The sequence below is a fragment of the Brassica rapa genome, chromosome A03 (genome assembly GCF_000309985.2).
Source record: "Brassica rapa cultivar Chiifu-401-42 chromosome A03, CAAS_Brap_v3.01, whole genome shotgun sequence".
Taxonomy (NCBI): domain Eukaryota; kingdom Viridiplantae; phylum Streptophyta; class Magnoliopsida; order Brassicales; family Brassicaceae; genus Brassica; species Brassica rapa.
In genome coordinates, this window is record NC_024797.2 from 15,302,231 (window position 1) to 15,322,478 (window position 20,248).

At 35.3% G+C, this 20,248-nt stretch overlaps 3 protein-coding genes, 2 long non-coding RNA genes and 2 other non-coding genes across 10 annotated transcripts; 6 read left to right on the forward strand and 1 right to left on the reverse strand.

Annotated features, from left to right (window-relative positions):
* Positions 1-22: 22 nt before the first annotated feature.
* Positions 23-8,543, forward strand: LOC103858911 (uncharacterized protein Mb2253c). The gene is made up of 7 exons (XM_009136364.2): positions 23-336; positions 461-627; positions 719-773; positions 7,604-7,785; positions 7,874-7,981; positions 8,086-8,137; positions 8,265-8,543. The coding sequence occupies exons 2-7, from the start codon at positions 484-486 to the stop codon at positions 8,312-8,314; spliced, it is 591 nt and encodes a 196-aa protein (XP_009134612.1). The 5' UTR covers positions 23-336; positions 461-483; the 3' UTR covers positions 8,315-8,543.
* Positions 8,544-8,647: 104 nt separating this feature from the next.
* Positions 8,648-10,159, reverse strand: LOC103858914 (U-box domain-containing protein 4). Its single transcript, XM_033287243.1, has one exon. It carries the CDS (start codon positions 9,920-9,922, stop codon positions 8,858-8,860), a length of 1,065 nt encoding a protein of 354 aa, XP_033143134.1. The 5' UTR covers positions 9,923-10,159; the 3' UTR covers positions 8,648-8,857.
* A 96-nt stretch (positions 10,160-10,255) lies between these two features.
* On the forward strand, positions 10,256-13,639 carry LOC103858915 (V-type proton ATPase subunit G1). Of its 3 annotated transcripts, none has more exons than XM_033287246.1 (5): positions 10,256-10,331; positions 10,691-10,805; positions 11,030-11,130; positions 11,241-11,283; positions 13,357-13,639. In XM_033287246.1, the coding sequence occupies exons 2-5, from the start codon at positions 10,712-10,714 to the stop codon at positions 13,455-13,457; spliced, it is 339 nt and encodes a 112-aa protein (XP_033143137.1). In that variant the 5' UTR covers positions 10,256-10,331; positions 10,691-10,711; the 3' UTR covers positions 13,458-13,639. The 3 variants fall into 3 exon arrangements, with proteins under 3 accessions (XP_033143137.1, XP_033143138.1, XP_033143139.1); XM_033287247.1 differs by having other exon boundaries at positions 10,700-10,805; XM_033287248.1 differs by having other exon boundaries at positions 10,286-10,331; positions 10,683-10,805.
* LOC108871344 lies at positions 11,290-12,799 on the forward strand. The gene is made up of 3 exons (XR_001958074.2): positions 11,290-11,959; positions 12,319-12,409; positions 12,504-12,799. It is a non-coding gene; the product is annotated as an uncharacterized LOC108871344 (long non-coding RNA).
* Positions 13,640-13,895: 256 nt separating the features above from the next.
* LOC103858919 lies at positions 13,896-18,131 on the forward strand. Of its 2 annotated transcripts, none has more exons than XR_004456206.1 (7): positions 13,896-14,604; positions 14,697-14,789; positions 14,921-15,009; positions 15,098-15,139; positions 15,239-15,474; positions 15,700-15,752; positions 16,823-18,131. It is a non-coding gene; the product is annotated as an uncharacterized LOC103858919 (long non-coding RNA). The 2 variants fall into 2 exon arrangements; XR_004456207.1 differs by having other exon boundaries at positions 15,250-15,474.
* On the forward strand, positions 17,266-17,336 carry LOC117133191. Its single transcript, XR_004457027.1, has one exon. It is a non-coding gene; the product is annotated as a small nucleolar RNA Z199 (small nucleolar RNA).
* LOC117133201 lies at positions 17,549-17,642 on the forward strand. Its single transcript, XR_004457036.1, has one exon. It is a non-coding gene; the product is annotated as a small nucleolar RNA R64/Z200 family (small nucleolar RNA).
* Positions 18,132-20,248: the final 2,117 nt, after the last annotated feature.

The window sequence follows — 20,248 nt, forward strand, 5'->3', positions numbered from 1 at the left end:
ATGGCGTAAACCAAATATTACTTCAACTCTGTAAGATGAATTACTTGATTATTCAGAGAATAACAAGAATTATAAATGTATTCTCCAATTATAATCAATCATAATCCTTTATCAACATTTTTTTTTATAATCAATCATACTGCATGTGTTATTTACACTGAAACAGAAAAATCAATATAAATCATTTAGAACGGGCCAGTTGCATAGGATCCAGGGAAGGCCCAAAGGAGAAGGAGGTGGGGATGGTTGGGTTTATAAATATAAAAACCTAAGGGGACGTGGTCATCCTCCTCTACTACGTTCGTTTACTCTTGAGCGGCACTCGGAATCAGTCAGGTACGTAGAGTAGAGTGTAGAGATGATGATGATGATGATGTTAGATCTCCACTTGTTTGTTGTATTAGCTTCTTTTGGCAGCCACTGATGATTGTTAGCATATACGTTGGTTCATCTTAAGCAGGAAACACTTTGCTTTGCTTTGCTATGGCTCCTCGTGCGGATCATTCTCTTCCCAAGCCTTGGGAACGCCTTGTCGATGAATCCGGCTACTATTTCTATTGGAACCCTGAGACCGATGAAACTCAGTATGAGCGACCTACTGGCCCTCCACCTCGCAACGTTGCTCAAGTATCTCCATAAGCTCCCTCACATGCTTGTTTTTTTTTTTTTTTTGCATATATTTTTTTAAATAATAATATTCTGAAATGTAATCCTCAAGGGTTCATGTACCATCGAGTTTGACGGTGCTTCCAGAGGAAACCCAGGAAGAGCATGTAAGAATATTTTATATTCTGTGTGACCTATGTGTCTATTGGTTTAATATAAAGTTCAAGTTCATATTAATGTTTTATATTCTAATATAAGAGTTGATACCGTGATGGATCGGTTTCGAGTAATGAGTTAGAATATGGGTGTATTGTTAACCCTCCTGCTTTACCTTGGCTTATAAATATCCTTAATCCTATGATTATACACATATATATACAAGGTAGTAATAATAGAATATATTACCATAATGTAATATATATGTGAGTATATGTTGTAGTTTGGTTATAAAGAAGAGTTGTGTTACAAACATCCGTTTGATGGATATAAACCAACACGTCTCTTAGATTATTATAAAAGGACTCGTAATCCTTTTATCAATATGACGTGAAGTCTCTTTACAACACTACACTAATATCTAAAAGAGGAGATTAAGGAAGGTTTGGGATTTCCTGTCCATCAAGAAAATCATCAAAGAGAAGGTTAAAGAGGAGAAGATCAATTGGTGGGATTGCATCCAAGCATGGATCAAGGTTAGTATTTCTACCTTCTTTAGAAATATGTTAGGGTTGAATTAAATCAAATCTAGATCAGTTCTTGGTGTTGAAATAAATTAACATGTGGTATCAGAGCCATTCTAGATTTAATTAATTCACCAATTAGGCGTTTGGAAAAGTTATGAACATATATGGTTTAATCCATTTTAAAGAGTGTTCATGATCCATTTAAAAGTTAACATAAATTCTCGTAAACTGGACGGCGTAGATTGTAAACGTACTTACCGTTAAAGTGCATTTGATCAAGTCTGAGAACAAGTGTAAATTACGGTTATGAATCGAACTGCAAGTTATGCACGGATCTGGTAGTCGTTGACGTAACCTTATTTGCATGAATTAATAATATGTTCCGTTAAAAGACAAGAAGGATTCACATCTCTGCATAAATTTTAATTGTTTAAAAGTGTCAACGTGAAATCTGGGTTTCACGATAAAGGCACATGCATGATTAAGGGGTTTTGTGTAATGGGCCGTTACAAAAAAAAAAAAAAATTGGTTAGAATTAATTATTTTACTCAATTAAGTTACAGCAACATAAATTGCTGGTTTCGTTGATTCATGAATGCGTTTGAATTCATAATTATGAGTGAAATAATTAATTCATTATGGTTAAAATTCTGGACGTGTTAACGGTTACTACACACATGTATGAAAAGTCAGCAATGAGAAGTTGTGTCATGGAACAAACGTGTGCATGCATATTTTTTTACGGTTAAATGCTTCCGCTGCATTTTATTAATAGGTAACTTGTGTTATGAAATATTAAAAAAAAAAAAAAAATATATAACATAATATTAGGATAAATTTACCTATTAATATTTTAATGTTTGTATAGTTTATAACATGTTAGTCACCAAAGTGATCTTGTTATTTACTTACAAATATTAAAATCTATAGAAGTTATAATTGATCTTGATCAAGGATGCTAAATGACATAAAAGTTTGATTAATCAATTAAATTATTATTTATATTTTAGGAGATCACCCAAAGGTGGATCATTAAATATAATTAATAATAAGAAAATAATTAATCATTTTTTCTATTATAGTGAATAATATATATATCCAAAGATAACATATTTATTTGACTAATGTTGATTTGATTAATATTAAAGTATATATAATTAGCATCAGTGAAAGTACTTATATTTAAATATTGCCCAAATGTTATTTAAAATATATGTGTTAAAGTTTCTATTAGTCTGAATATATATTAAAGTCTCAAAGCACTAACGGGTAAACATGTATGAATGCTTGCAGCTTCATCAAATGTGTTTGCATCTGCTAACTCTGTGGTAAAGTTTAATGGCCTCAACTATGGTGAGTGGTTCGAGCAAATCCGGTTTACACTGGGTGTAATGGCTTTGGACTCCGCCACACTAACTGATGAGGAACCCTCAGCTATTACAGTAGATAGCTCTGAATCTGAAAAGTCTCGTTATGAGAGATGGGAGCGATCTAACAGGCTGAGCTTGAACCTTATGAGGTTGACGATGGCAGAAAGTATTAAGCCATCGATGCCTAAGACAGAGAAAGCAAGGGAATTCATAGAGAAAATTAAGGAGTGTTCACAATCGGAATTGGCTGACAAGTCGATTGTAGGAAGTCTCATGAATGAGCTAACTACAAAGAAGTTTGACTGGTCTCAGCCAATCCATGATCATTTGACGCACATGTCTAATCTGGCAGCAAAGTTAACGACCTTAGGAATGGAGGTACATGAGCAATTCTTGGTCCAATTCATCATGAACTCTCTACCTCTTGAATTTAGCCAGTTCCAGGTGAATTACAACACCATTAAGGATAAATGGAACTTTAAAGAATTAAAGGCTATGCTAATTCAAGAGGAGGGGAGACTAAGGAAGATGAAAGATCAAGTTGCTAACCTCGTAGGTCTTGGAAGTGTCAGTAGCAGCAAAAGAACATCAAGTAAGAAGGACAAAAGGAATGTTAAAAACTTCGTGAAAGGACCTCAAAGTCAAATCCAGAAGGAAAAGAAGTGTTTCTTTTGTAAGCAAGTAGGACACTTCAAGAAGGATTGTCCTAAAAGGAAGGACTGGTTCGACAAGAAAGGTAAACATTACAGCTTTGTTTGCTATGAAATGAATCTTGTTGAAGTTCCTAATAATACTTGGTGGTTAGATTCTGGTGTTACTACTCATGTGTCTCATATTAAACAGGGATTCAGTTCGATCCAGCCCATAAGAGGACCTGAACAGTACTTGTTCATGGGAAACAGGATGAAGGCACAAATAGAAGGAATTGGGACGTATAGATTGATCTTGGACACTGGAAGTCATGTGGATCTTGAAGGGTGTCTCTATGTACCTGAGTGTGCTAGAAATCTTGTTTCTGTTAGTAGGTTGGACAATTTAGGATTTAGTATTAAGGTTGCACATGGTGTTTTCACATTGTACCGAAATGATTACTTTTATGGTAGTGGTATTTTATTTGATTCACTTTATAAATTCAACCTTGATGCAAAGTTTTCTGAATCCCTATTTAATGTTGAAAATCGAGGCATTAAGCGTAGCGCAATTAATGAAAGTTCTGCTTTCTTGTGGCATCAACGACTAGGTCATATTTCCAAAGAAAGAATTAAGAGGTTAATAAAGAATGAAATTCTGCCTCAGTTGGATTTCAGTGACTTAGATGTATGCATAGACTGCATTAAGGGAAAGCAGACGAAACATACTTTAAAGAAACCAGCCACAAGAAGCACTCAGCTTCTTGAGTTAATACACACCGATATATGTGGCCCTTTCGATGCTCCTTCATGGAGTGGCGAAAAATATTTCATCACATTTATTGATGATTACTCACGGTATGGATATACCTATCTACTGCATGAAAAGTCTAAGTCTGTGAATGTCCTAGAGGTATTCATTGACGAGGTGGAAAGGCAGTTAGATAAAAAGGTTAAAATAGTGAGATCTGATAGAGGTGGTGAATTTTATGGAAAATTCGATGAAAGTGGACAATGTCCTGGTCCATTTGCAAAGTTACTTGAAAGTAGGGGCATATGTGCACAATACACAATGCCTGGTACTCCTCAGCAGAATGGTGTAGCTGAGAGGCGGAACCGTACTTTAATAGAGATGGTTAGGAGCATGTTGAGTAATTGCTCATTACCCCTTTCTTTGTGGATATATGCATTAAGAACTGCAACGTATGTGCTGAACCGGGTTCCTAGTAAGGCAGTTCCTAAGACTCCTTATGAGCTGTGGGCGGGAAGGAAACCTAGTTTAAGACATCTACGTGTGTGGGGTTGTCCAGCAGAAGTAAGGCTATATAATCCACATGAAAAGAAACTTGATTCTAGGACTGTTAGTGGATTTTTCATTGGCTATCCTGAGAAATCAAAGGGGTATACATTTTATTGTCCTAACCATAGTACGAGAATAGTTGATTCGGGTAATGCTAGGTTCATTGAAAACGGTGAAACTAGTGGGAGTGGTGAACCACGAAAAGTGGACATTAATGAAGTTCAGGTTGAAGTTCCTTCACCTGTAGTTCCACCTGAAGTAGTTGTTCCTATTGTTCCATCAGACTCTAATGACACAATAGGACAACATAATGATGAGCCAATCCCACTAGCTGAAAATACTGTTGATGAACATGTCATAATTCAAGAAGAGAATAGTGAACCACAAATACCTTTAAGGCGATCTGGAAGAGAAAGAAGATCTGCCATTTCAAACGATTACGTGGTTTACACTATTGAAAATGAATGTGACTTAAGCATGGATGACGATCCGATCTCATTCAAAATGGCCATGGAAAGTGACAATTCTGAAGAGTGGTTTGATGCCTCAAAAGAAGAAATGAAATCTATGGATGATAATCATGTATGGGACTTAGTAGAGTTGCCCGATGGTTTCAAAACCATTGGTTGTAAATGGGTCTATAAGACTAAACGTGACTCGAAAGGGAAACCTGAAAGACGCAAGACTCGTCTTGTTGCTAAAGGTTTCACCCAGAAAGATGGCATTGACTATAAAGAGACCTTCTCTCCAGTTTCAAAGAAGGATTCTCTTAGAATTGTTTTGGCTTTGGTGGCTCATTATGATCTTGAGCTTCACCAGATGGATGTGAAAACCGCCTTTCTGAATGGAGATCTTGAGGAGGAAGTATATATGGACCAACCAGAAGGATTCGTGGTCACAGGAAAAGAAAATTTGGTATGTAAGCTGAGAAAGTCAATATATGGACTAAAACAAGCTTCTCGACAATGGTATATAAAGTTTAACGATACCATCACATCATATGGTTTTGTAGAGATCATTGTTGATCGATGTATCTACATTAAGATCAGTGGGAGTAAGTTTGTGATTTTAGTCCTATATGTTGATGATATTTTTCTTGCTGCAAATGACATGAGTATGTTACATGATGTGAAGAAGTATCTCTCTAAGAACTTTGAAATGAAAGATATGGGTGAGGCATCTTATGTGATCGGGATAGAAATATTTTGAGAGAGATCACAAGGACTGTTAAGTTTGTCTCAGGAAGGATATATCAATAAGATCTTAAAGAGATATAAAATGGAGAAATGCTCTGCAGGAATAACTCCAATTCAGAAGGGGGACAAGTTCAGTAAAATGCAATGTCCTAAAAATGAATTGGAGCGTAAAGAAATGGAAAGAATTCCCTATGCATCGGTGGTTGGGAGTTTGAACTATGTTCAAACATGTACTCGACCTGATATCAACTTTGCTGTTGGAATGTTGGGTCGATATCAAAGTAATCCCGGAATGGACCATTGGAAAGCTGCAAAGAAGGTTCTCAGGTACTTGCAAGGCACCAAAGAGAACATGCTTACATATAGGAGATCTGATCAGCTGGAAGTCATTGGATATTCAGATTCAGACTATGCCGGATGCGTTGATAGCAGAAAATCGACGTTTGGCTACTTGTTCCTATTAGCTGGGGAGCAATATCATGGAAGAGTGGAAAGCAGTCTGTCATTGCTACTTCCACTATGGAGGCTGAATTTGTGGCATGCTTTGAGGCCACAATTCATGCACTATGGCTGCGGAACTTTATCTCAGGGCTTCGGATTGTCGACACTATAGCCAAGCCGCTGAGAATTTACTGCGATAATTCTGCAGCTGTCTTCTTTTCGAAGAACGACAAGTACTCGAAGGGTGCTAAGCACATGGAGTTAAAGTACCTGTCTGTTAAAGAAGAAGTTCAGAAACAGAGAGTGTCATTCGAGCACATAAGGACGGACATGATGGTAGCGGATTCGCTAACTAAAGGTTTACCACCCAAGGCGCTCAATGGCCATGTAGAACGTATGGGTATTATAGATAAGGCTTTGCTATTTTAGTTATGGGATGCTCATTATGTATTTGACACTGAGAATTCACATAAAGTTATGTTTCTGATTTATTTATTATGTTATCATTAAAGTATGTGTATACACTTATGGTTTGTAGATAACATATGGTTGGTTTGAGAAATAAAAGTTTTTCTCATATAAGGTTTGATATAAAATTAGAATTGATTTGTGATACATGGAAGGGACTATGTCGTTTAATGGCATACAACCGCCATGATTCGATCAATCCAAATTTTAATAAAGATCAAGTGAACTCGATAGAAAAGTGCACATTAAAGTTATTGAACCCTTAAGTCGATACAAAGGTCAAGTGGGAGAATGTAAGAATATTTTATATTCTGTGTGACCTATGTGTCTATTGGTTTAATATAAAGTTCAAGTTCATATTAATGTTTTATATTCTAATATAAGAGTTGATACCGTGATGGATCGGTTTCGAGTAATGAGTTAGAATATGGGTGTATTGTTAACCCTCCTGCTTTACCTTGGCTTATAAATATCCTTAATCCTATGATTATACACATATATATACAAGGTAGTAATAATAGAATATATTACCATAATGTAATATATATGTGAGTATATGTTGTAGTTTGGTTATAAAGAAGAGTTGTGTTACAAACATCCGTTTGATGGATATAAACCAACACGTCTCTTAGATTATTATAAAAGGACTCGTACTCCTTTTATCAATATGACGTGAAGTCTCTTTACAACACTACACTAATATCTAAAAGAGGAGATTAAGGAAGGTTTGGGATTTCCTGTCCATCAAGAAAATCATCAAAGAGAAAGTTAAAGAGGAGAAGATCAATTGGTGGGATTGCATCCAAGCATGGATCAAGGTTAGTATTTCTACCTTCTTTAGAAATGTGTTAGGGTTGAATTAAATCAAATCTAGATCAGTTCTTGGTGTTGAAATAAATTAACAGAGCAGGTGCAGGAGCCGTTCTCCGTGCTTCAGATAATACTGTGCTCTTCTATCTTCGCGAGGGTTTAGGCTTTGCTACAAACAACGTTGCTGAGTATCGAGCTCTCATTCTTGGCCTCGAGTGTGCTCTTAGCAAAGGCTTTAGGAACGTGCGCGTCCAGGGAGATTCAATGCTTGTCTGTATGCAGGTCCAGTTAATTAGTTTGACTCTTTTCTTATTTGTCTACGTTCAAGCAGTCGTCTGTGTTGTTAGTATCTGACTAATTGGCAGAGCAGGTTCAAGGTGCATGGAGAGTCCAAGACCCGAAAATGGCTCAGCTTTGTGGACAAGCAAAGGAGCTTATGAGTCAGTTTACCTCATTCCACATTCAACACGTTGGCAGGGTAACCCCCTTTTCTTTAGCCTGATTTTGATGCACTCTGTAGTTAACTTCGTTGTTAATTAAACACATTCCAAGTGAAGGTGGCAATTAATTAATTGTTTGTAGGAACTCAATTCCGAGGCTGATGCTCAAGCTAACCATGCGATCAATCTGGCAGGTGAGTTAATTATTTTGTGAGCTTAAAAGGATATATGGATTCCAGTTTCTTTTTCTTATTATAATAAATGAATCTTAACCGAGGTTTTGTGTTTTCTTTTCTTGTGAACTCGATGATGCGTATCTAGAGAATGAAACGGAAGAGATTGCAGGCGGCTTTAGAAGAAGGATATACTAATATCCAAGTGGAGTAATATGCATATTATTCCTGTTTTCTTGTTTTTGGGATCATGTCTTTTAGCATGTTATGTGTTAACATAAACATGAACACGATGATGAACATGCTCTTCTCTCTCTCTTTTGCTTTGCCCCACCGCAATTTGACTTCCCAAGAACATGTCTATGTCGTCTACCACTTCTTATTCTAATCAATAAGTTTTCCATATAATACTGTTTTCTTCATCGTTTTTTAAAATATTAATGTTTCCTTATAGTCAATAGACTGCACATGTAAAGGTTATTTAGTTATATTATTACCAAGATGATAATAGATTTCAGTGGGAAGTGAAACTGTTAAAACCAAACTGAGATTTATCAACTTGAAAAATAAAAGCCAAACGCAAGGAAGATAGTTTATAAAGGCAAAGCAAAGCTAACTTTCTACATTTTAGTGCACAAACTATTTACACCCTTGTCTGATTGTTTGTCATCTGTGTATCTTCTTCTTTAAGCATTAACAAGTGTAAAAAAACAAAATATAACAAAAGGGTTGAATCATCTCTCACAGTTGGGACGATCTTCCACCGTTACTACTAACCCCAGATCTTGGCTGCCTTAAAAACTCAATCAAAGCCTCCGCCTTTTGCTTCGCTCGACTTGTCCCCGCCTGAGTAAGCGCCACAAGCGGAGGAATCGCTCCTTCCCTAGCCACCATGGTTCGATACACCACACTCTCCTCACAGAGCTGAAGCAGTATCGACACAGCAATCTCCTTCTGTCTCTGCGTCCCCACCTCCACTATCTCCACCAGCACCGGAACCCCTCCTTCCTCCACGAGCGCCGGCTTAGACTCCGGCACCGACATAAGCAGGCTCATCACAAACGCCGACTTGTCCACCATGTTGGATCCGAAGTCAGCCATCAGTTCCACCAGCGGCTTCATGATTCCCGCCTGCACGGCTCTGAGTTTGTTCTCCTTAGCAGAGCAGAGCGAGTAGAGAGCCGTCGACGCGTCCTTCTTGGCCCTGAATCCTCCGGTTTCAAGAAGGCTCACGAGGAGAGGAATCGCTCCCGATCTCCCGATCGCGACCTTGTTGTCCTCCACCTGAGATAGCCGGAGCAGAGCGCAGGCGGCGTTCTCCTTGGCGGTCGGAGTTCCCATCTTCAACGCTCTGACGAGCGGCTTGATGGCGCCGGAGGAAGCGATGAGGTCCTTGTTCTCGTCGCAGAGGGAGAGGTTGAGGATGGCGGTGACACCGTACTCCTGGAGCTGAGGATCGGAGGAGGAGATCAGGGAGATGAGAGGCTTGACGGCTCCGGCGTTGGCGATTTTGATGCGGTTCTCGGGTTTGTTCTTGGAGAGGAGCCTGATCTCCATGGCGGCTTGCTTCTGCTCGTCGACGGAGGAGGAGGAGGAGTCGAGATGAGCAACGAGGTGACGGATGAGGTCGTCGGAGTTATCGGAGGCGCAGGAGAGGAGGAGGCGGCGGCTCTCGGAGGAAGCGGAGGGGAACTCGCCGGATCTGTCGCTGTTGCAGTCGCTGAAGGCGGAGGAGTGGTCGTTGACACTCAGATTGCTGAAATTGCGACCCAAGTAGGTGAAACCGGCGCTGTTATCCGACTCCATGGATGCAGGGAAGGAGAGAGAGAGAGAGAGAGAGATCGAATCTGTGATTCGTATTGAAAGCAACAAAAACGTGGATGGTTACTTTACTTTGGGTTAGAGAGAGAGAGAGAGAGAGTGTCAGGAATATTTGTTTTTGGATGAATGAGCGAGAGACAGAAAGCGCAACAACAATCAATACATTTTTTTAATTAAATTATTAATAAATGATTGGGCCTTTTCTCTTATATCTGAGTGCAAGCTTTTTTTTTGAAAGATGGCCCATTATAAATGGGCTATCGTTTGAATTAAAACGCGGGCCATTACTCATTTTAGTAGTTTACTTACAGTTAAATTGGATAGACGTGTGAGTGATCAGATCCCCTCTCCGATTGATTGATTCTCTCTCCTCCTCCAAACAAGCCAAGCCAAGGTATGCCTTCTCTCTCTCTGCAATGAGATCGGTTTTTCAGCCGGAAGTCAAAACGTATCGTCGTATTGTTGACTACTTCTTAGATCTATTTTGCTTTTTTTTTTCCACTTGTTATGGATTGCTGCTAGATTTAACACATGATCTGCTTTCATTTAACGGATCAAGTTATGATTCTCCGACCGAACCTCTAAACCAACACTTTGAAACATTAATAGTCCTTTTTAGTACTTTCTGATTAATATTTTACGCCAAATAGTGATCAGTTAGTTGGATCACCTATTAGCTTGCGTCAAAAAAATGTTCAGAAGTTCTATTTTTGGGTTGATCCACAAACTTCATTTATCTAACAAGACTTATAGTTTGTGTAGGAGAAAAGAGAGATGGAATCGAGCAGAGGAGGAGGTCAAGGTGGGATCCAGCAGTTGCTTGCTGCTGAACAGGAAGCTCAACACATTGTCAATGCTGCCAGAACCGGTAATTTCTCTTATTTTTCTACTTTCTTAGTTTCCCCCACATGCTTTCAATCTGAATCTAAACATAAATAGTTAAATACAGATGATCTTGTGGCCGAAAATTATCCAAACTTGTATATTTATAAATGATAAGCACTTGTTGAGGATAATGCATAGTGTCCAATTTGCCTTGCTAGAGCTTTGATTATATATGTTTGGAGTTTGATTTGTGATCTTGTGTTGCAGCAAAGATGGCAAGGCTGAAGCAAGCCAAGGAAGAGGCTGAGAAGGAGATTGCCGAATACAAAGCTAAAACTGAGCAAGACTTTCAGAGAAAACTTGAGGAGGTAATATATATATATTCTACAAAGTGAAATAAGACAATCTAGTGTTCTTTTTTCTTCTTCTTTGTAATAATAATCCATGTATATACATACATCTGGGGGAAAACAAACAGACAAGTGGAGACTCAGGTGCGAATGTGAAGAGGCTGGAGCAAGAGAGGTCCTGTTCGTTTGGAGGTCGCTAGCGTCAGCGACCAACTTCAGCGACTAAACGTTGTTCGTTTACCAGTCGCGGACTCAGCGACTGATCGCAGCGACCAGACGCTAGCGACCCGCGATTAAAAATTTTGATCGCCGAAAAATTCAGCGTTTTCGACCAAAAATCTGCGATCAAAAAAAAAAATTTCAAAATACAAAAACACCCTCAATCTATCTTCAAAATTACAAAACAATACCCTCAACCTAAAACTTTCTCAAGCCTCAGCTCTCTCTCTCTCTCTCTCTCTCTCTCTCTTCGCCATCTCTCAAGTCTCTCTTCTCTCACGCCTCAGCTCTCTCTCTCTCTCTCTCCACCATCTCTCACGCCTCAGCTCTCTCTCTCTCTCTCTCTCCACCATCTCTCACGCCTCTCTTCAGCATCTCTCACGCCTCAGCTCTCTCTCTCTCTCTCTCCCTTCACCATCTCTCACGCCTCTCTTCACGATCTCTCTCACACCTCTCTTCACCATCTCTCACGATCTCTCTTCTCCATCTCTCACACCTCTCTTCACCATCTCTCACGCCTCAGCTCTCTCAAAGGCCAGTTCTCTCTCTCTCTCTCTCTCCACCATCTCTCTCCATCTCTCTTAGCGTTTTGTGTTAGTAATACATGGGTACCAGACCTTGCAACTCTGTACGTTCCTTTGATCTCTATCTCAGAAACCAATACATGTGTGTTATTGGCATTTGTGAAGGAATCTAAATATCTGAACTTACATTCGTAGATGTGGGGTTATATAATAGTTTATTATTATTATGTAGAATCATTGACATTAAATATATCTTTGTGGGGATTATATGTTTAGAGTTTGTGTTTCACTTAGTTCTGCAGATTGCTTATAACTTGGGTTTGTCGGATTACAGCCTGCTTGTGTCAGCTAGAACCTGTTGTTTTTAAAATTTCGTTTATACATTGGTTATTACCATTTATTGCTTCCTTCACATTGCCATCAATATATACATATGCCTTTCTTTTTATTTTTGTTGTTGTAGGTGTGTGTTCTACTTGGTTCTCCGAGCTCTTGATACTATCTTTTCAGATTTGGACATAAATCACAACTAGACAGAAAGAATGGCTAATGATGTAAGATTCTAATATAGCTCTTGTTTCTTAGATGTTTCTGTTTTCTTTTGCGACTTAGATTGCAGTAATTGTTAAGCCAATGAATGATTTGCAGATGGTTAGGTGGTACTTGGATCAGGACGAATATGAGGACGATCTGCTTAAGCTAGAGAGATAACTTCAAAAAATAGATCGAGGCGCTGGATGGCATCATGTTCAGCAGCTTATGCAGCTTACTAGTTTATTTGATTTGAGTTTGTACTGATTTTTATTATTAGTTACTCGTATGACCACTTTTCCTATTGTTTAAATCGAAATCTTTGTAACAATTGTGAGAGAGTTTATGATTTAGACCAAAATGATGGGATTTTCTTAATAAGGAAGCTCTTATAAAAAGCTACAGTTTTTTTCTTCTAGGGGAATGATAAAGTTGATGTGTGAATGGCTTGTGGGGTGTTCTTCCCATCATTACACTTTCGGATTATTTAAAAAGGAATAAGTTTTGGTATTCGAATTCTAAGTACTCCTAGTCGATTGATATTTATCTTATAACTTTAACCTTTTAATAACAATGTAGTTTTGTTTTTATTTGAAAAATTGTTCGAAATACCATAAGTTAGTTAATACTTTTCAAAAATATATTCAATCAAAATATTCTAACATTTAGGTTCGTTTAGTAATTATTGTTTAGAGTTTAGTATTTATGAGAATTAGTTTAATTTTTTTTCACCATAAACTTAAAATACATAAACTTAAAATATTTATGAAAATAATTGAAAATAAATGAATTTTAAAAATGATATCAAATAAATATTTGGTCGCTAGCGATACCGAAACGAACAACTCAGCGACAACCGCTACGATCAATCTCGCGACTTTCAAACGAACAACTATCAGCGACACTATGTCGCAGTCACTGGTCGCTGACTCTGGTCGCTGACGCTGGCGACCACGAAACAAACAGGGCCAGACTGATGCCAAAATCGAACAGCTCAAGAACGAAGCTTCCAGGATTTCCAATGATGTTGTGGAGATGCTCCTCAAACACGTCACCACTGTCAAGAACTGAGTCTCACACTCTTATTTATTTCTCTGCTTTTTGTAATTTCTCTCTTGTTGTTGTATTCATATCTTGTTTGTTGTTGTTGGATGCGAGGCTTGAGATGTTATGTAACCAAATACACGAAACAATAATGCTTTTGAGTCTTTTGCAAGAAATATTTCTTGATGAATAAATCTCGTTTGAGAAAACATGTCTTTCTCCTAACGGTTTGCTACTTAAGTTTAGTAAAGTTGGATCAATCGTGAAATCTTTTGGCAAACAGTTAGTTTAAGTCTGTCTGTGTCAAAGTCATGGGCTCGGTTCGGTTTTTCAGCCTAAAAGCCATAGTTAATGAGCCATGGAGGTGTTATATATTGGGAGTTATGAAAAAGCCCATATTCCACCACTATTTGCTAGGGTTTCTCCTCGTCACCGCCGGTGACACCTAGTTTAAAAACAGTACTAGATTTTGACCCGCGCTTTCAAAGCGCGGGATTGTATCGTTTGAAATATTTTATTTTATAAAAGTTAAATTTTATAACATATATTTTTCTGAAAAAATTACATATGATAAGATTTTTTTTTGTATATGTGTAGTAGTTGTTTTATATGTTTAGGATGATAATTCTAAAGATATAAAGGTAATATAATATATAATCTAATGCTAATTTATAATATATATATATATATAATTGAGTCGGTTTTAAAGTGAATATAATCTATTCCAACTTGTGATTTATATTCTAGAATGACTTATATGTTTATATTTATTAATTGTAAATTTGACATTTTAATATAATATCAAAGGCAATGTATAATATTTTGATAAACTCATAATCTAAAATATTGAAATAATTAAGGCAAAACCCATATACTTAAAGATAGTTTAATAGATATTAACGAAACCCAACAAATTTGCAAATAGAATGGGCCACCAAAAAAATGGTTCATCTCATTTGTAACCCAACAAAACTGAACATATATCTTTGGTCTTTTAGACGGCTCAGATTAAAAAAAAAAAAAACAGTAAAGGCAAGAAAAAAAAAGACAGAGATCTAGAACGGTCTCTTAATCGACAAAGGATGAGATGAAGAGAAATCGTTGTCGATGTTGAAAATCGAAGATGTACGACTCAGATTTGGTAAAGACGATATCAGAAACTCGTAATTTTAAGGTATAACATCGTTTACTCATCCGCAATTTGTTTTCTTCTATCTGTAATAGAAGTCCTAATCGAGTTATTTGTTGACAAATCCTAACATGCAGGTGAAGGAATATTAGATCTGAAATATTATTAAAGAGAACAGACGAACACCATCACTTTTCACCTCTTAGATCTGAAGAAACCAGGAACATAAGGTGAGCATTTACGAAGATTCTCCTATATTATTGTCAAAACATGTTGAATTTAGCTTAGAAAAGTCATAATATAAGCATACTATGAAGAAAATAGATTTCTTCACATCCTTGATATGTTGTTACTGTCGCAGATATCGTTTACCGCTTTGAGAGGGACAACACGATAAATCTAAGCCTGAAAGAAGCTCAGGCTAAAACGCTAGCGCTTTGACCAAATCTGGTATAGTCTATTTATATTTATCTTCTTATACGCCTGTTCTGTTTTATTTTAATGTGTTTAACTCATTTATTTGACATATATCATGTAGAAAATAGTATGCTGAGGAAGGAGATGAGGACAAAACCTTAAAGTACGAAGATAAGCGTTACACTTTGTTTATTAAGTTACCTTTTAACTAAACTGTTTGGTAGTTCTACTTTATATTGAGTTGTCTTATTAGTGTATACAGTTCATGTGCAGATGTTTCAGTGGCTTCCTTAGTGCCAGAATTCACATAAAAGACATTGGACACAGACATAAGCAAGGCATTAATAATTTCCAGATAGGTATTGATTTAATTTAGTAAAGATATTCATAAAAGATAGTGGGAAAGTATAGATTATATTGAGTTATATTATTAATGAATACAGTGCATGTGCAGGTCTTGCAATATAATCGTTTGAGCCATTATTCAGTTGGAAACAGGTTAGAGGTTAGTATTGATTTTGAACAAAAAAAAAGGTTAGTATTGATCGCAAAAACTTTTAGTTTCTAATCTATAGTGACTTATATTTACCAATTAAATTTTTTCATCAAGTGTTCCAGAAAAAACCGTTTGAAAGTCGGCCAAATTAAGATACAACTCATCATTCATGTGATTGGATCGAGTATTGTATTGATGGTTTGTTGATCGATAAGCTCCTATTGCAGGTCTAACATGGAAATTCCAGATTTTGCGCCAGAAGCCTCCCTTTACTCTCAATGTAAGTCATTTTACATGTTGCTTGAATCTTATCACCCTTGTACATGTAAAAAATCAGATAGAAATATTTAAGAACACAATCAAACTTTTAAAAAAGACATACTTAAACAAAATTTACATATTTCAAAACTATAAATAGGCAGCTACGATTGCTTACATTCTCATCAGCTAAGATGAATTCCATGGTTTCACCTGATAGTTGATGTTTTGGATCCAAGAGTAATTTAGTAGTGTGTTGGGGCCTAAAGTGTTGAATGGTCACTTTTTCATTAGAGGCACTTGATGTTTGGATTTTCTTTTGTGTAGCCATTGCTTTTTTTGACGGTGTGGGTTTGATTAGGAAGAGGTGATTGCTATTTATAATAGGAAGAGGTCGAAGGGAGAGGTGTTTAGGTTTTCCGTGTAACTTGATGCACACTCTAGATCGTATCTTTCGAGATTTTATGGTTTTGATTTCGATATGAATAATTGTTAATATTAGGAAGGTTCAGTCCCTAATTCGAAATCCCAAGATATTCTGTGGGTATTGCACACGCAATATGAGTAGATGTAATTCTTTAAAGCGTGATTTTAGGCAAATCGTATAATCTACTTCCTCTATATATTCGGTTACATTTAATATAGGTATGAAATAGTGAAGCTTTGCCATAATATATTTTTTTTTTAATAGGAAGAGAATAACACAGAATGAGCTAAAGAATATACTTAGAATGGATTTGACATTCCAATTTAATTACCTGTTTTTAAATTGATTACGAAAATTAGGGGATTTGTTGAAAAATTATAGTTCGAATAGATATGGTATCCAAAATATTTATAAATTTATTGGTTGTTTAAAAAATAATTAGATTTGTAAATAAATATTGTTATAAATTTATGAAATATACCATACTAAGTTGTGGTCAAATATATTTTAATTTTTTTGGTTTGATTAAAGTGTCGACCATTATATATTGCATTTTTTAAAGGAGACAACATATATGTAGGTGTCATGTTGTATGTAAATATAATTTAAATAAGCTTATTATTATTATGAACATTGATTCATCTTGGTTAGTGTTTTCATTTCAGGGCATAGGGTTTGCCAGAAAAAAGAAGATGATTTTGGTGGGGTTTCAATGGTATAGGGTGTTTTATCATGAAGATAATTTTGATGGGCTGAACATTCATTCATGTTTGGATTTAAAAAAAAGCCTAGAATTAATCATAGATGGGCTTAAAAACGATTTGAATATGTTTAAAAAATCGAAGGATTGCGATTGGTTTAAAAATAGCTGTCGACATTTAAGTTTTAAAAAAGGAAAAAAAGGCAATGGCAGAGACTTGTAAATAACTTGAAAAGGCAGGGGTAGAATCTTAATAGGTATTCTGCTTTAATAGTATAGATAGATGAATCATCCCTCTCTCCTCCCAAACTCATTTTAGACTTCTCTCTCTCTTCAGTTTTTTTTTGTTCATCTTCATTATTTTCCTATCTAAAGTTTTCATCTCTGTGTGAGAATACAATGAGAATAGATCAGATGATGAGATAATAACTGCAACAGTATGATCTTCATGATTCTTAGTATTTAAGTCTCTGATGTTCAGTATTTTTTTTAATACATTGTTATCTTCGTTTTCAAAATTTGTATTGGTTTTGGTTTTTGAGGATAAGAGAAAGAAGAGATATGATGAGCAACTAAATTGGTCCGTGTTTCAGATTAACCGTGACCGAAAACTTTCTTAACCAAACTCTGATCTCTAGCTAACATCTTCCTTTTAAACAATAATTTGATTTTATTTATTTATCTTGCTTGGTTCCTGCGGTGATGATTTTATGAAATATTCACATGTCAGACTTCAGAGATTCTTGACGAATCAGTGAGAATGTATTCATATTTCTGAGCAGAAGACTAGTTTTTTCCAAGCCTCATAGAAAGTTTTCAACCGTTGAAGAAATTGGACAAGAACAAATACGACTTAATCACTTTAAGAACATGATTATTGCCGCGCAGAAAGAAGAAACAAAACTTAATATTGCTGAGTTGTATCATCGTGGAAGTTATACATTATCGAATACATAATTGCTTGAAGTACGAGCTAATCACTTTGAGAACGTGACAATTGCTTTTGTTTGCCTTTTATGTTAAATTATAATGAGTCAACAAAGATCTACAATAGTCTCCAAAGATGATCAAGAGCCCGTTTGTTAAGAGTCTAAGACCGTAGCGGAACAACTAAAGAATACCCTATGGACTGTTGTGGTCGTTTATGGATCCAAAATGTTGTCCTGTCTTCAAAATATGATGGTATAATTTGGGGTTCCAAATATTTCTTGAATAACAAGGCACCTCCGTGTATTACGTTTTAACAGGGTTTAATTGTTACGAAACTCAAACTACATTTAATTTGTTTGATATCAAGTATTCTTTCTTTTTGGGAAAATTGGAAAAATGCAAAATGTAATCAGATCCTTCAAAACATTATTAGGTTTCTTGCTTAACAAGCTATGTGTTATTCATGATATCATGTGATAAACAAGGTACTTCAAACCTTACCCGAAAAGTGTAAGTCGAATGCATCGGCCGAGTGGAGCCTATAATTAAGTAACACAGAATGTGAACAAATTTTACTGAAAAGGTTTTATAAAACATTTCTTTTAAGTCTAGTTAAACCTGCTTTCAAACACTTTCATATTACAAATCTAAAAGTGTATAAGTATAACTAATTAAAGACCAAAACAAAATCAAACTTTAGTAAATTTTCTGTAAATCTTCAGACTGAATATATCAGATTAGATCATACCTAACAAATCAGTTCTTAGCAGAATTTTATAATAAACAAATGTAGTATGAAAGCCTGATATGTCAGCTACTGTGTTTTGATTATAACCTTTTTAACTCTTTGCACAAATGGTTTAGAATAAGAAAAAGCTCGAAAGCAACCAAAAAGCTAAATTACATTTTTCTCTTCTGCATATTCTGGAATCCTTGGATTTTATTCTTTCACAGTTTTTATTTTTTATTTTCTTTTCTTGACCAAAATCACACCAGAACCCTAATAACGACAGATAGATTTTTATGTAAGCATTGATAAGTGACACAGTGGACCATGTGATACGTTAGTTTGTTAGTAATCACATTTAATAAAAAGTTTCCCATCACTATCAGCTCACGGACGATATTAGTATAGCGTCAAGTCGTGGCTCCATTTTGACTAGAAATTAAAAACAATAAAGCATATCTATATTATTAAAACTGAAGTACACTTTAGTAATGTTTGGAAACATGAATAGTACTATAACTGAAAATTGTTTGGAAACGAAGATAGCAGTACTATATTAATTGTATTTCCATATTTCACTCATATTAATTATATTGTCTTAACAATATTTCACATCATTAATTATATTACCATAATAATAATAGTGTAGATTTTATTTAGTAGTTAATCAATATTAGTTTTGTGTCAATTATAAAATCAAAAAAGTAAAATAACTGAGTTTTGCATAAGGTTAAGCGTTTGTTTTAATTTGTTTTACTATAACATTTTTTTTTTCAATCAGTGGAAAATTACGTAGCCAAAAACATAATTCAAAAACATGTTTAGTGAATAAAATCATAACTTAAATCAAAATAATAAAAATGAATTACATTCATTGTCACTTAATTTTTCACTCAATATAATTGCTTACTAAATAAAAAAAACTCTTTCAGTTTCACTTAATTTAGCAAAACACATAAAAATATCATTTATATTAGTTTATAAAATCAGTTAGGCATGAACACTAAATATCCACTTAGGTACGAGTCGTTCCTTTCGGGTATCGTTTTATTTTGTTTTAAAATTACTCACTCCTTGAATATTATAAATTTATGTATAGGTTTTGAGTTGAATCCTTTTGAGTCTGGATGAGTTTGGTTCTGATGTATATGACCCTAAAATATCTAAATAACCAATGTATTTGAAACGGGTTTGGATATTTGTACCAAAAATAACCATATTATCTGATTCGATCCGGATCTTTTGAATACAATTAGTTATATTACGACATATCTAAAATATAAAACACTAATTATGAAAAACAAATATTAATGTATAAAAATATAAGTATAGTTTTATTTTAGTAATTTCATTAATTATATTACTTTAACAATATATCACATCATTAATTATATTTACCGTAAAAGTAATAATGTAGATTTTTATTTATTAGTTAATCAATATTAACTTTGTGCAATTATAAAAAAAATAAAAATGTAAGATAACCGAGTTTTGCATATGGTTAATAGTTTGGTTTAATATGTTTTACTAAAACTTTCTTTTGTCTTAGTTCCAATTGGTGAAAAATTACATAGCAAAACACATAATTCAAAGGCATAGTTTATATGAACAAGATAATAATTTAAATCAAAATAATTAAAAAGTATTACATTTATTATCACTTAATGTTTCACTTCATATAACTATTTTATTAAATAAAAAATTCTTTCTATTTTTCTTATTTTTGCCAAATAT